Genomic DNA, 15,634 nt, shown 5'->3' on the forward strand with positions numbered 1-15,634 from the left:
TCTGGAACTACCTTTTAGTTCCAGCCTTTTAAAGGAAATTTGTGTGGCTGCCATGAGTCACCGCTGGTCACTTGAGGGACCTTAGTAAGATGGAATAGCCTTGCTAAGCTCTACTGCTTAGGATATGGGATTAACTTGTGTCTTAGCCCTATATTGCTGCATATCAGATCTTTTAAATTTCTGTAGCAGTGTCACTGCCTTAGTGTGTACTTGGGCTTGTGCCTAATATCAGTTTGCAGTTCATTCTTCATTTTATTAATAGTATTTATTGATTTAATACATTTTATTAATAGTATTTATTAACACTGTTGTGTCTACTATGAACCCAGGCACTGGGTAGTATTCATTCACATTAGAATACAAGTAAAAAACAAAATAAGCCAAATAGAAATACTTTTTTCCCTTTTTTATTCAACTTAGACTAACCAAAGTCCTACCTGGAAATATCCCTTGGAAACACTCAAGTTACTAGTACTTGACCTGTTTCATGCACTGTGAGACTTATCTCTCTCATTTTGCATCATAATAGTATGATGTTCTTCATTACTTTTTAATTTTAAGATTTGTGATTTCAGCACTTAGGAATCTCTCCTTTTTTCTTTTTCTTTTTTTTTGATATTTTTCTACCATTAGCATACACTGTCATGCTTTGCTAGAGATTCTGAGTTTTATGATAATGACTTGTATTCTTCTTCTTATAAAAATATGAGAAACCTTTCTTTAATGCATGTCAATTAGAACTTATCTCTAAACCTGAGAGCTGAGTTATAGTCTAGGTTTTACTTTATATAAATGACACTGGGTAAGAACCATCATTTCTATTTCCTCATCTTTCTGCTAATCCAAAGAGACTCTACACTGAAAACTTAAATCCATTGTGACCAAGTTAATGTTATTTAACTTTTTTCCTTTCTTTTACTTCTCCTTCCTCATTTCCCCAAAAACTTTCCACCAGAAGTTGCTTTAGTAACTCTCTTACCTTAGACCCTATCTCAAATCCCATTTTCTTAGACAAAGCTTAATGTAATTTATAACAGAACAAAATCTTTTAAACAAAACTTAAATAGAAAAACAAAATTTGAATTTTATTACAAATGTTATATATGTATATGTGTATAAAATTATATATGCACATATATATATTTTATATATGCATATCTACAATATAAAATATATACATATATGTATAGAGAGAGATGGACAACTCAAACAGACATTATGTATTTTCCATTCAGTGTACAATCATAATAGAAAGAATCTAATTCCTTTGCTATACCAGGGTAGGGCTTCTCAATAAGTTAAATTGTTGAATTGTTATCAGTGCCTAGAAAGCTTGTGTGGTTTTTGTACTTAAAAAAAAAAAAGTATAACATCTCATTTATTCTACATAAACAGGTAATAGGACTAGTTACATAAATAACTGAAAATTATCATTTTTAAGCATTAAAACTTTTTATTTTAACCACTCTTAAGGATTGTCCTTATTTAATCAACATGTTATTAATGATATTCAGTCATTATGATAGGTATCCTTTATTGTGCTGGATATGTTGTTATTCTCAAGATTATTCTAATGTAAGGTTTCTTGTTCCCTATATATGATTCCCCTACACAACTGTGCTTTTTACTTTCTTGTTTTTAATTTTCTAGTTTTATCTGTTTTTCCCCCTATTAGTTGTCTCTTCTAGATGGTATTACCAAGGGGCAACAGTTGCTTCTTTCTTACTCTGGGCAGCTTCTAAAATACTGTGTGCAGTTGGATGTAAAGCAGATTTCAGCTTTCAGAGAGAGATTGAGTATATCTCATGATGAGAAATATGTGGGCTTTGTGACAGGTGTTACAGAATCCTACAGGTCTAACTTCTGAATGACAGAGAATTCTTCAGGACTGCTGACCTTTTTAGAAATGGGTATTGCAGATAATGAAAAATCTTTAGTGACTTTATTAGTCTCAATTTAAGGAGTTCCAGAAAGATGACATGCATTTTCTTAGAGCTCAGCGGCTTAATATGTTTTTAATTACATGTCCTAGAACATCTGTAACAGTTTTTTGCTCTTTTAAGTTCTGCCAACTCTTAGAAAGGCCCAGATACTGGTTCATTCTAATTAATTCCAGTAGCTTTCAAAGTATTGTTTTGAACAGGAGTCAGATTCCTTTCAGGTATAATATTTTATGATATGAAAATCAGTGGTTTCAAACCTAATGATGCATCAGAATCTCGTAAGAAGCTTTTTAGAAATGCATTTTTTCTCTAGGAGTTCTATTTGTAATTTTAGGGACAGGACTGAGAGGATGTATATTTTTTAAAAGCTCCACAAATAAGTATAATGCCAGCAGGGGGTGAGAATGACTTTGGTTAACATTACAGACATTATATACCTACCTCGTCATGTGGGTGGGCAGAGTGGATCACACACTGTCTTCCTTCCAGTGCAGTCTAGAAGCCTCTGTAATTTGAGATAATTCAGCCTGTATGCTTAGCTGTGCAAGTGTGCGTGTGTAAAAGAGAAGAGAACAAGAATTTTCCTCTGGACCTCGGTAGTAAAGCCAAGAAGTAAAAGACAGTAATGGTGTGCTACTTCTTTATTTCTTCTGTTTCTGTCTTCTTGCTTTTACACACATTTTAAAATGTAGATACCATAGAAAGGTCTCTATCTTAAGTGATCAGCTATTATGAGTAGTAGTGACATTAAGAGAGAGCTGTGTTGTAAGAAGAGGTTTGAGGCTTTGGGGTGGGAGTGGATGTCGAGGGAGGGGAGTCCTTGGCACCAGAAGAGGAGTTGAAAGGACCCTGGAGACAAACCTGTGTGGCTGTCCCCATGGTTTAGTCTCTTAGTCACAGGCTTCCCGTCCTTGTCATAGGGTTCACCCTACTCAGAATTTGTGTTAATGAAGTTTGATTGCTCTTATAAATGAAAACTAAGCTCTGTTGTTTTTTTCCCCCCTAATTCTTTCAGATCCCGGTCTCCAGAATCTCCCCCATGCCGTTTCCTACATCGCAGGTCTCTCCCAGGGCTCGTTTTCCAATCTCCATCACTAGTCCTAACAGAACAGGAGCCAGAACTCTCGCAGACATCAAAGCAAAAGCCCAGCTGGTCAAAGCACAGAGGGCAGCAGCTGCTGCTGCAGCCGCAGCTGCTGCAGCCGCCTCAGTTGGAGGGACCATTCCAGGACCTGGCCCAGGGGGTGGACAAGGTCCAGGAGAGGGGGCTGAAAGGAGAACTGCTAGAGGAGGGAGTCCAGACTCAAACAGAGTCAGTGAAACTGGAAAGGGCCCCACACTGGAACTGGCAGGAACTGGAAGCAGGGGAGGTACGAGAGAGCTTTTACCCTGTGGTCCAGAGACTCAGCCCCAATCTGAGACCAAGACCCCAGGCCAGGCACAGTCTCACAGTGTCTCTGGAGCACAACTACAGCAAACCTCCTCAGTGCCTCCACCATCTGCCATCAGTGGAGCGTGCTCAAGTGTCCCGTCACCAGCCCACGCTAACACACCCCCACCAGCTTTAGGGAAAGTAAGTAATGAAAAACTGAATCCCTCCAGGGCGGCAGCCACGGTGGCCTCTCTTAGCCACCCACAGGGGCCCAGTAATGGTAGGCAGGAGAAAGCACCTCCTACTCCAGCAGATCCTGCTCTAATCGCAGGTGCCTCACCTGTTCATTTTGCAGTCGATGGCACAGTTGAGCCCAAAGCAGGTTCTAGTAAGAATACACCAAACCCTCCAGCCTCGGCGGAGATAAGTGCTAGTGCTTCAGTGGATATGACTCCCTCCCCTTTAACATCTTTATTAACAACAGCCTCTTTAGAGAAGCTTCCTGTACCCCAGGTCGTTGTAACCATAGCACCTACTGGATCAGCTCCATCCTCGAGCACTTTGCCAGCAGCTTCTAGCCTTAAGACCCTGGGAGCTTCTTCAAGTATGAATGGACCCATTTCGAGGCCAAGCTCTAATATCCCTGCTAATAATCCTTTGGTAACTCAGCTGCTGCAAGGCAAAGATGTTCCCCTGGAGCAAATTCTGCCTAAACCTCTCACCAAAGTTGAAATGAAAACTGTTCCACTAACTACAAAAGAGGAAAAGGGGATGATGATAGGAGCACTCGCAGGTACCAGCGTAACAGAAAATAGCACCAGAGAGGAAGTTAATGAGAGACAGTCCCATCCAGCTACACAGCAACTGGGTAAAAGTTTGCAAAGTAAGCAGCTCCCCCAGGTTCCAAGACCCCTTCAGCTCTTTTCAGGTAAGGATCTAAGGGACGCTAGCATTGACACACACCAATACCAAGAAGGACTAAGTAAAGCAACCCAAGATCAGATCCTTCAGACACTCATCCAAAGGGTTCGGAGGCAGAATGTTCTCTCGTTTGTGCAGCCCTCCCAGTTCAACTTCACTCACTCAGGTTTCCAGTTAGAGGACATCTCCACAAGCCAGAGGTTTATGCTGGGTTTTGCTGGCAGAAGGACATCCAAGCCTGCAATGGCAGGTCACTACTTACTTAACATTTCCACCTATGGCCGGGGTTCAGAGAGCCTTAGGAGGACCCATTCTGTAAACCCCGAAGACCGATTTTGTCTAAGTAGCCCCACTGAGGCCTTGAAAATGGGATATACAGATTGTAAAAATGCAGCAGGAGATAGTAGCAGCGGTAAAGAAGATGATACTGATGAGGAAAGTACTGGTGATGAGCAAGAATCTGTCATGGTGAAGGAGGAGCCGCAGGCTTCCCAGAGTTCTGGCAAGTGTGAAGCAAGTTCAGGACCCCACAGTAGAGAAACCCTATCCACCAGTGACTGTTCAGCTAAAAAGAATGTGAAGGCAGAGACACCAGTGCCTGAGCAAACCACTTTAAGCAAGGAAAATTACCTGTTCACTAGAAGCCAAACATTTGATGAGAAGACCCTAGCCAGAGATTTTATTCAGGCAGCACAGAAGCAGATGGCTCACGCGGCGAGAGGTAAGACCGTGCGGAGCAGCCCCGAGCTTTTCAATTCTACTGCTCTTCCTCTACCTGCAGACAGTCCTACCCATCAGTCTCTACTCCTTCCACCGCTGCAAACCCCAAAGCTGTATGGAAGCCCCACACAGATTGGGCCAAGCTACAGAGGCATGATCAACGTCTCCACCTCATCGGACTTGGACCATAACTCCGCCGTAGCGGGGATGCCTGACTGTAGCCAGGTACCTAGCAATGTCGGGGATGTCATGTCCTTTTCAGTGACTGTCACGACCATCCCTGCTGGCCAAGCTATGAATCCCAGCAGCCACGGCCAGACCATTCCTGTTCAGGCCTTTCCTGAAGAGAACAGCATAGAGGACACACCTTCGAAATGTTACTGCCGATTGAAAGCCATGATCATGTGCAAGGGGTGTGGAGCCTTCTGCCACGATGATTGCATTGGCCCCTCCAAACTGTGTGTCTCCTGCCTTGTCGTTCGGTAATGAGACTAGAAGGAGAACACACTGTAAAGGAGGCAGGAAGGGGGAAGGGTTGACAGATGTGGTTTTTGAGTTCTTTTGGAATCACAGAAATAAACTAGGTTTCAGTTGTCTTAAGAGACAAGTGTTACTTAATCAGGAATACAGAGTACAGATCTTACATTTTAGAGGAAAAGCACCTTGTATAGTAAGTCCAAGTCAAGCAAGACTTTGTGAATTTGTGACAAGTTTGCACTTACAGAATCATGTAAATATGTCACATCTTGTTTTAACATTTTTCCAGGTGTTGAGGTAATAATGTATTACTTTGACTTCAGATTGATGTTCCACTTCATGTGACTTTGAAAAGTTTAATGCCATGCATGGTGAAAGGAAGCGATTTCCCTTCTGCCCTTTCTTAAGAGGCTAGGACAAGAAAGGAGTGAGGGAATGGTCTGAAGAAATGACCATGTTGATTATGTCTTGACTGTCTGACTGCAGGCTTTACATAGGTTATTCAGCCTTCGCAGGAGTGGATTCAGGGTTTACACCGTCCCTTTACCTTAGATGGAACCTTCTCAAGTTCAAATTTTTGGTAATAAGGTATTAATTTCACAGGCAGTACTTCAGACTCTGAAAATTCTGACTTGGTTCTTGGCTTCCATGAACCAGTACTATTGCCAGGCACTCTGCTTGCAGTTTGCGGATCCCTGCTGTTCCCTAATCCCACTCCCTTGCCCTGAAGCAGGGAGTGTGGTCCATGAAAAGTTTGCCTCACTGGGCCCCTTGGGTTACCATCACCCGTGCAGGGCAGTAATTCCAGCAATAATCTCCGAGGATTTAGTCATTCGTGGGAGCTTACAAACAAGTTTGAAATACTAGTATAAAATTAACAGAAAAGTGTTAGGGCGATTTGAACTATGTGTTTTGTTGGGTAAGCAGAGTAAAGGTGCAGAAACTGTTGAACTGAACATAAAGAACTTTGGAAAACAATTTTAACACTAGAAACAAAGTAGCCCCTCTCATCCTCTTCTCTCCCAACCTGTTACCTAATGTTCTACAGTCAGCTGTTGCTACAGGTAGAAAAACTCATTAATACCACATTTGCCCATTCTGTTAAACCTGTTTTGACCTCCCGGGCATCTGAGGAATATGGGAGTAATCTTATATATTACTCTGAACATACATGTGTGTGTGCACACACACACACACAGTAAAAGTCAGACATTTTTCCTGTTTTAGAAAACATGTCCCCTTTCTTGGACTACTCTCTACGCACTAGAAGTTTCTAATGTAAAGGGGCTTTAGTGAATGACTTAGGGAACATCTAGAAAGGAAAAGAAATCAGCTGCAAATTTTTATTGTTTGTTTTTGTTTATTTTTTGTTTCCTTTTTGTTGAATCCTGTCTCTAGTGACTAAAGAATTTTTGAGTACATACATTTAGGTCATGGTTAAAGAACATTAAAATAAATCTACAGTTTACCAGAATTCAGTATGAAAAAGTTGGGGATTGTCAGTGTGCATCATTTGCATATTGACTTCAAATCTCCTAATTTCATGTATGTAAAGGACATATATTATTAGTGCAACCTAGTACAGTCGTAGTTGTACTTAATATTCAGGATGTGATATATACAAAATGCAGAACAGTTTAAACTCGTTAACTAAGTCACATTCCAGATTAGGGGCAAGTAGGCAGTAGTAATCTTAGCTTTGCACCCATTCTGCTACCCACCCCTCCCTACCTCACCTCCTGCATTATACATACACTCTTTTAATACTTTCAAACCCCATAAGAAACTATTTACTTCTATTTTTTATTTTTTGTTTCTGAGTTTTTTGTGGCCCAAAGCAAATATAGGATTAATATCTGTGTTCTAGTTTCAGCCAAGATAATTTGATGTCCTTCTAACTTCCCTTTTTCTTCCAGCACACACATAGCTAAGAGGTAAGAAATCTGTCAGGATCCAGGGATAAGGAGCAAGTTCTCCAGCCAATAACCAGTAGGAGTCAGAAACCATGGTTCTGTTCCCAAACTTTCAGTGCCCTGGGTAATCCCAGCGGGTGTTAAAAAGACCTATTGCCAGTTAAAACTCTCCATTCCCAGCTTCCTCACTCCCCACTTGAGTGGCAGGACTGAGGGGTGGTCTGCCTGCCGGAAGTGGTTGACTGTTTCAGAACCGACCCCACGGTGAGCACGAGTTAACCAATTTGGATTTTCAAAATGATTTTTCTTCTTCACACCTTTCCTATCATAGAAAGTCTCTCCTCCATGGTTCTCTTAATCTGAGGATGGACAGACTAACCAGGAAGGGAGGAAGGGCATCAGGGATTTTCAAGTCCATTTAGAGAGCAAACCATATCGTGCCTATTCATCTTGACCCAGGCTCTTGCAGATTAGGTCCTAAGCATTACTATTCACCAGATTCTCTTTACAAATAATACCCAGCTAATAAAATATTCAATAAATCGTCAACTAGGTACACTGCCTCACTCTTGACTGAATGAGAGAATAGTTAGATTCTCTTAGATTGGTAGAAAATTGAATGCAATCTATCAGTTGGTTTCAAAACGGTTTCACATAGAAGGTCATTCATCTTATGTGCTGACTGAGCTGAAAAGAAAAGAAAAATTACAATCTGGCCCTTTTGAAAATGAAGCAGTAGGAACAAGAAAACCTTTAAATTATTAGAATATGGTATTCCAGTACCTTTAAAGCAGTTTTTATCTTAGGTTTTCAGTTACTTTACCTTTCAATTCAGTCTGAAATGTTTCTAATAAGTGCTAAGCTTATTTTTATGGTATTAAGTTGCACTATTTCCAGTGACTAGTCAGGCATTATGCCTGATGCTTATGCCTCCAGGGTATGCTTCTCAAGCCTTCAGATAACCTTCCACTTCAGGTCACCTTGGGGAGGTGGCATTAACAATATATCATCTCAGTCTTACTTGCGAATGTTCTAAGTTGTCTAGTAGAGAGGACTCCCTAAATTTTAAAGAATTTTTATTAAAATTCTCCATCCTATTAAACAGAAAATGAAGCCAAAATAACCTGGAGTTGTTTGCCCTACGTAACCCCTGTGTTGACGATACTGAAGCTGTCTGTGGTACCCCATGTAACATCTTTAAGAATAAGGTCTGGCAGATGGGAAATTTTTCTTGGGGCAGGGGAAGCATACTTATATGGGCTGGGAAGGCACACAGTGTAGATGTTTTAGGAGTTAGCACAGATTTAAATAAATAGCCAAAGGAAGACGTCATTGCCTTCCAGGTGAAGGCATAAATTCGTACATTAATAATTGGACCGTTTACCATCCTAATTGCTCTTATTACCTTTCTTCACCTAAGAGTCCTTGAAGAACTCTTGGGTGAAATTATTTGTTATAATGAGGGGGTCTTCTCTGGTCATTACATCACTATTTGTTTCTAGAGCTCATTGTCAGTAAGCAGTACCAGGGTTGTTTTCTCTGTGACCTAGAGATTTCACAGCAAGGAGAGAAAAGTCTCCCCGTTGCATTACAACAATGTGCTAAGTAAAAAAACTTGGCCAAGGGTAGTTTGCAGCTCAATTTATAGAATAGTCCAAAGAGACTCCGAGAAACATGATGATAGGCAGGGATCTTTCCTACCGTGTTTCAATACCTACATAACCTATTGAAAGAGAACAATAGGTAAAACAGTTCCTAAAGTTGGAAGTAAGACCTTCATAGATTCTTGGTTACTTATTTTTTTTAATGCTTTACATTTGATACAACTATTAAAGATCAATTTTAAAAATAGCTTTCCAGTAATATATTTTAAGTAATATATATTTTAATATCTATGTAAAAAGTGACAGTGGGAGACTTTGAATTTCTCATATAAGGTATGTTTAATGTAGGGCCTCACTGTTAAGGCAGAAATTATTTCAAAGGAAGTTACTCTAAAGACACTCAGATTATTTCCAAAAAAATGCAATAAGGGGAAGAGTTTTGGAGTTTATTTTTTATTTTAATAGAAAATTGACTTATTTACCACAAGCTATTTTTTTTTCCTTCTGGCTAAAAGGTTTGTACAGACTGGTTTGGTAAATGCTAAACTTTTGTGTCTTTTGCCTTTTTAAAGGAATTGTTAACATTGGAATTGAGGGTATGTACAGAGAAGTTGGTGTCAACACCATTTAAAAAGTCATATTTTTTCACAAATATAGAAAAATCATTTTACATAAGAATTTTAAGTATTTGCAATAAATATATGTATATAGATTGTATGTATTCATATATTCTTATTTTTCATTTTATTATTAAGTAAAAGATAATTAAAGTGGAAATAAAAACCTTGGAGTTTTCGGTGCATCTTGAGGTCTGACATACATGTGAAAGTGGTGTGGGTAAGGGCCCTCAGTTGTTGCCTTATACTACTATTGGAAGATTACCAACAGATTGCATAGAAAATAGTAAAATGAGGAATTTGGTGATAAATCAGGGTAGCGTATTTCTTTCAAAACTCTAGTAAAAATATTAAATTCTCCTAATATGTCTGTCTCTGTGCTTTCACCCTTGAACTGTTCTCTCTCCTAACCACCTAATGTTACTGGGAAAGTAAAAACAAAACACAGTGCATTGTTTTTTAATGTGCCCATTGTTTGCTTCTAAGACAAAAAATGGCAAGAAAATATCTCGGGGTGGTGGGGGCGGGAATAGGTTTTCCTTTCTCCACAGTGGTTAATAATTCATTAGCAAACATTCACTTCCACCACCTTCCAGGCTGTAGGGTTTATGTGAAGAAATAATATTGTGAAGACAATAGAAAACTTTTTTTCTGTTTCCCTTCTTTGAGAAGTGAGTTTTGTAGCCAGTTTTATGTCCTTCCCAATTGATCTGGAGATAGAAGGGCTAAGAGAACTTGAATGTTGATCTCCCTGATGTCAGGAAGGGTGTTTATGGAAATGAGGACTGAGCCAAACATTAGGAGAGGTTAACCATACCTAGAGATAATCGAGTCCTGCTGTCCAAGAGAAGTCATTTTGTGATTGTAAATATTTAGTTTTAGGATATGATTGAGGAAGCAAAAGGATACCTAGATAGTCTTTGGGAATGAAGGCGTATAGTCTGTTCTTTAAAAATGGATAATATATAGCTTTATTGGTGACCTGAAAGGAAATAAGGTCAGAGTTTGAAGAATATCTTAATGACCCATGAAACACTTTTAATTGTAGTTCACTAGTTCTCCCCATAATTCCTCAGTTGTGGTTATTTTAACTGATAAAAACAGCAATTTTTGGAAATTAGTAAGGATACTTAAGAAGAATGCTTCGCCCACCCCCACCCCCACCGCGTAAGGCCACGCTCTGTGGCACGCAGGATCTTAGTTCCCCATCCAGGAATAGAACCCGTGCCCCCTGCATTGGGAGCGCAGAGTCCTAACCACTGCACCACCAGGGAAGTCCCAAGAATGTTTTTTAAAAGACGGCCTTATTATTTTTCAAAAATTGAAAATTCAAACATAGGGCTGCCCAAAACATTGAAAATAGTTTAGATGTCTAAGAGAACAGCGCTAAATCTTTGCTGAAAATACACTATTTCTAAAGGAAAAATTTTAAGTCTCAGGGAACATCTGCATCCTCGTAATTCCCATATAAGGTAGATACGAATGAAGGTGAAATATTTAAATGTGTGTGAACCAGTTCATGATGACTGTTTACAAAGACCACCCCCCCCCCAATTTCTGATATGTACTTACTGTTATTTATTCCTACCTCATAGGAAGTAAAATTCATAGTCAGGTAATGACATAGGACCCTAAGTTATAGTTGGACTGCAGTTAATCGAGAAAGAGCAGTACATCATGACACAGCTTCAACTTGGATCCCCAGCTTTCCTTTATTTACATCACAGAGTCTTAGAAACCTGTGTTCATTGCTTTTAACACTAGTTGACCAAGAGTGGTCTTCACAAATCAAATTTCTCATGTTTCTAGTTCTTGTACATAAATCATGTTACTCACTAATTCAAATACCTTTTGAATATCTATGTGCTAAGCACTGTGCTAAGGTTCTGCTAAAGCAAAGGTAAAGAAAAGCAGTCATGTAAGTTGTAAAAGGTCTTCCTAAAAGTAGTAACCATACAGCACATGTCTAGTTCACAGCTCAAGGAGTAATGCATGCTACGTTATTTCCCAAGACGTGTTGGAAGTTTAAGAGTAAATGAACTATGAAGTAGAAGCATTTGAGGCACTTGGCCAAACGTGAAGAAAGAAAAGAAAGGCATTGCCCCTACATGAAATTACAGTGTGGAATTGAGCAGCCAGGTTGATAAAATTTACCTTTTTTTGACAACTGTCTCTGGAAGATCTAGAGATTAATCAGAATTTCAAGGAATCTCTTGGTAATACCTAAATTGAGAAAATCAGGCCGAAAGCAATCCCATTCAATGAATACTGTTCAGTATGTCAGTAAAGATGCTTCATCTTAGGTTCAGCTAACCCTTTCAAATAACAATTTGGTAAATAATGCAGCTTTCCTGTCAAACCCAAAATAAGCTAAAGGGAATAAAAAAACATAACCTTGATTTTCATCTTATAGACTGGTGAGAAGGAAGCGTATTCATTTAAAATTGTTAGAGATATTTCATCCCCTTTTTCCCTCCATAATGGATAAAATTACTGTTCTTTTTATTCTAATATTGTAGAATTGACTTTTTTTTTTTTCCTTTCTACTTCTAAGTCACAGAACTTGAATTAAAAGAGGCTTCAGCCGGACACTACCCCTTATAAAGTGGCCTAAATCCTAATTCTTTAAGACTTTCTGGTAGAAAGGTTTTAAAAGGATAAATGAATATATTTTGTCAGTGCTTATTATTGAACTTTCCTTACCTGGGTTACTGGATTTGCAACTTGAATTCTGTATTCCAAAATATCCATGTTCACCTTTTAGTCAAAAAGTTATGAGGTGTAACCATGTAATACAGTCTCAACTCTGTCCAGGAACTAGGAGGGCAGATATCCTGTATTTTCCTTATACTTAGTGACATTAAATAGAAAATTGGGTTTCTTTCATAGGGCCTGTATAAACTAAGGAATCTCTATACCTCTGTGTATCTTTCAGTCTTAACCTAAAAAGGGAATCCCTACAAAGATTTCCTTATAACAAAAAGGACAGACTAAACCTGGAAGAGAGAGATGATCAGCTGTGGAGATGGGCTGTGACTAGATAGTGGGTTGTCCTGAAGAATAACTGCAAACTCAACTTTCCTGGTTCTTCAAGCTCAAAAGAAACTAAAGGGAATTTTTAAAATCCTGCCTTTCATCTTGACTGCAAAACCTATCGAGTGCCTAGGAGAGAAGAAAGGTAAACCCAAGACTGGATTTAAGATAGATTTAAGTAAACTTGGAATTATTCTTATCCTTTTACCGAATATTTTTTTTAAAGTTTTGGGTTCCCATAATGTAATGAATTGCCGTGAGTGGAACATGGAATTTGATTTGAGGCATTTTGTGGGCTAAGTAATAGTTTTCTGTTGAACTATATTGTCTATCTAGTGACAGCTTTTGCCACTGCTCAGGATTTAGGAGTGTGCACCTGTGTCTAAGTGACACAGACATTGGCTCATAAATACTATATTAAACCAACTTGAGTCAGCACTTTATTAACTTTAATCATGGATCCTCTTTTTAAGTACTTAATATTTAAAATTCAGATTAGCCCAATAAGAAAGCAATGCATTTAACGTCAAAATGTCTGAAGATAACTATTATTTTACACACAGTCTATGTCCTTCCTACGGAAAGTGTGGTACATAAAATTTTACATTTCTTGGGTCAGTTCTTTTCAAAACACCAGTGTCTAATGTTTTCAGATACCTAGAGCTTGGGAATGCTGGAGTTGGACTTGGATCCCAAGTCAGCAGTTGTTTTCATTTTAGGTTTTCAGACATAGCAATTTGAAGTGACCCCAGCTGAACCTATATGTAATCACTTTGAACAAGCTTTAAATTATGAAACACTTCCAGAGTCTCAAATTTGGTCACCTGCTTGTTGCATAAGGAGACAGATTCTGGGCTGGGAAGGACCTGACAATTTGTTCTCTGATAATAAACTACTGATTGAAGAGCAAGTTTGTTATTAGAGACTTCACGAAATTTCTAGAACCCATGAAAGATCTAGAGTACACGATAAGTGAAACTCTAGAAATTAAAAACCTTTCTCTTAGCCGTAAGTGCTATGACCTATTTTTTTTAAACCCGTCTTAATTCTGTGACTCATTACATCATACCATAAGAGAAATCAGAATGGAAGAAATGACCTTATGTTGGTCTTACTTTAAAATCTTTGTGCACATAGGCCTTAGCACTTTGACAGATAAAGCTCTGCCTTTTAGCTCCTTCTCACTCTTGTCTTTATTCTTCCCACTTTTAGACTGTTCCTTTTATTGGTCGTATAAAACTACCTTCAGAATTGAATGTATAATAATGTTTCTGCACATGGACAAACTGTATTTTAACGACTCATTTTATGTGTAATAAAGGCATACAGTTTTACTCCAGTGACTGTGCCTTTTCTTTTCCAAAGAAACCAGACACCATATTGAATGACTTACCTGCTTGTTTCCCCTTCCCCTGTTCCTGATTGCACAGTTGTCCCTGGGTCCTGGTTAAATTAGGGTACTACAGAGAACTCCAGTCTCTTCAGGCAACATGCAAAGAGAGTTAAAGAACTCAACATGAGCCATGAAGAGGGAATGTATTTCAAAAATTAAAAGGACACCTATACTACAAAGCTACAGTAATCAAAACAGTGTGGTAATGGCATAAAGACAGACATAGAGGTAAATGGAATAGAATGGAAAGCCCAGAAATGAACCCTCAAATATGTGGTCAAATGATTTTTGACAATGGTGCCAAGAGAAGTCAATGAGGAAAGGGCAGTCTTTTCAGTAAATTTTGGGAAAATCTGATATCCACATGCAAGAGAATAAAATTGGACCCTTCCTCTACACCATATATAAAAACTAACTCAAATGGATCAAAGGCCTAAGAGCTAAAGCTCTTAAAACAGGGAAATCTTCATAATTGGATTTGACAATGATTTCTTGGATATGATGCCAAAAGCACAGGCAACAAAAGAAGAGATAAATTGGATTTCATTAAAAATTAAAAACCTGTGCATCAAAGGCCATTATCAACAGTGAAAAGGCAACCCACAGAATGGGAGAAAATATCAGTATTTGCAAATATTTCATATATTTAATTTTAAAAATCAGTATTCATAATACATAAGAAATTCCTACAACCCAACAACCAATTTAAAAAGTACTTGAATAAAGGACTTCAGTAAAGGACTTGGATAAATCTCCAAAAGATACATACAGGTGGCCAATAAGCACACAAAAAGATGCTCAACATCACTAATCACTAAGGAAATGCAAATGAGATACAACTTCACACACATTAGGATAGCTATATTGATCGTCAAAAAATAAAGCAATGTCAGCAAGGATGTAGAAAAATTGAATGCTTGTGCATTGCTGGTGGAAATGTAAATAGGTGCAACCACTGTGGAAAACAGTTTGCTTCTCAAAACAATTAAATGGAAGTACCTTATGATCCAGCAATTTCTGGATATACACCCAAAAGGAATGAAAGCAGGAACAGAGATTTGTACACCAATGTTCATAGCAACATTATTCGCAATAGCTAAAAGGGGAAACAACACGAATGGATAAATGATGTGGTATATACATATGAGGATATTATTCAACCTTAAAAAGGAACGAAATCCTGACACATAATACAACATGGATGAACCTTGACATTATGCTCAGTGAAATAAGCCAGACATAAAAGGACAAATACTGTATGATTCCAGTTATATGAGGTACCTAGAATAGTCAAATTCCTAGAGACAGAAAGTAGAATGGTGGTTGCCAGGGAATAAAGGTAGAGGGGAATGGGGAGTTAGTGTTTAAAGTTCTGGAGATGGATGGTAGTGATGGTTGCATAACAATGTGAATGTACTTAATGCCAACTGTACACTTAAAAATGGTTAAAATGGTAAATTTTAATGTGTATTTTACCACAATAGAAAACAAAAGCAAAAGGAAACTCAAAGTGGATAGAGAAATAAAACTTGTGACACATTTTCTGAACAACATGAGAATGTTTTTTGTTTTTTTTTTTGTTGTTTTTTTGTTTGTTTTATAAATTTATTTATTTATGGCTGTGTTGGGTCTTCGTTTCTG

The 15,634-nt window shown here is 38.4% G+C and overlaps 1 protein-coding gene across 2 annotated transcripts in view; it reads left to right on the forward strand.

Annotated features, from left to right (window-relative positions):
- Nucleotides 1–13,939, forward strand: part of ASXL2 (ASXL transcriptional regulator 2) — a 131,443-nt gene extending 117,504 nt beyond the window's left edge. For both annotated transcript variants that reach the window (XM_082427535.1, XM_082427536.1), the window contains one exon: nucleotides 2,959–13,939. In XM_082427535.1, coding sequence (XP_082283661.1) covers nucleotides 2,959–5,442 — 2,484 coding nt within the window. In that variant the 3' untranslated portion in view covers nucleotides 5,443–13,939. The remainder of the gene's footprint in view (nucleotides 1–2,958) is intronic.
- The last annotated feature ends 1,695 nt before the right edge of the window (nucleotides 13,940–15,634 follow it).

This window comes from Balaenoptera physalus (assembly GCF_965194825.1).
Source record: "Balaenoptera physalus genome assembly, chromosome: 15".
Taxonomy (NCBI): Eukaryota; Metazoa; Chordata; class Mammalia; order Artiodactyla; family Balaenopteridae; genus Balaenoptera; species Balaenoptera physalus.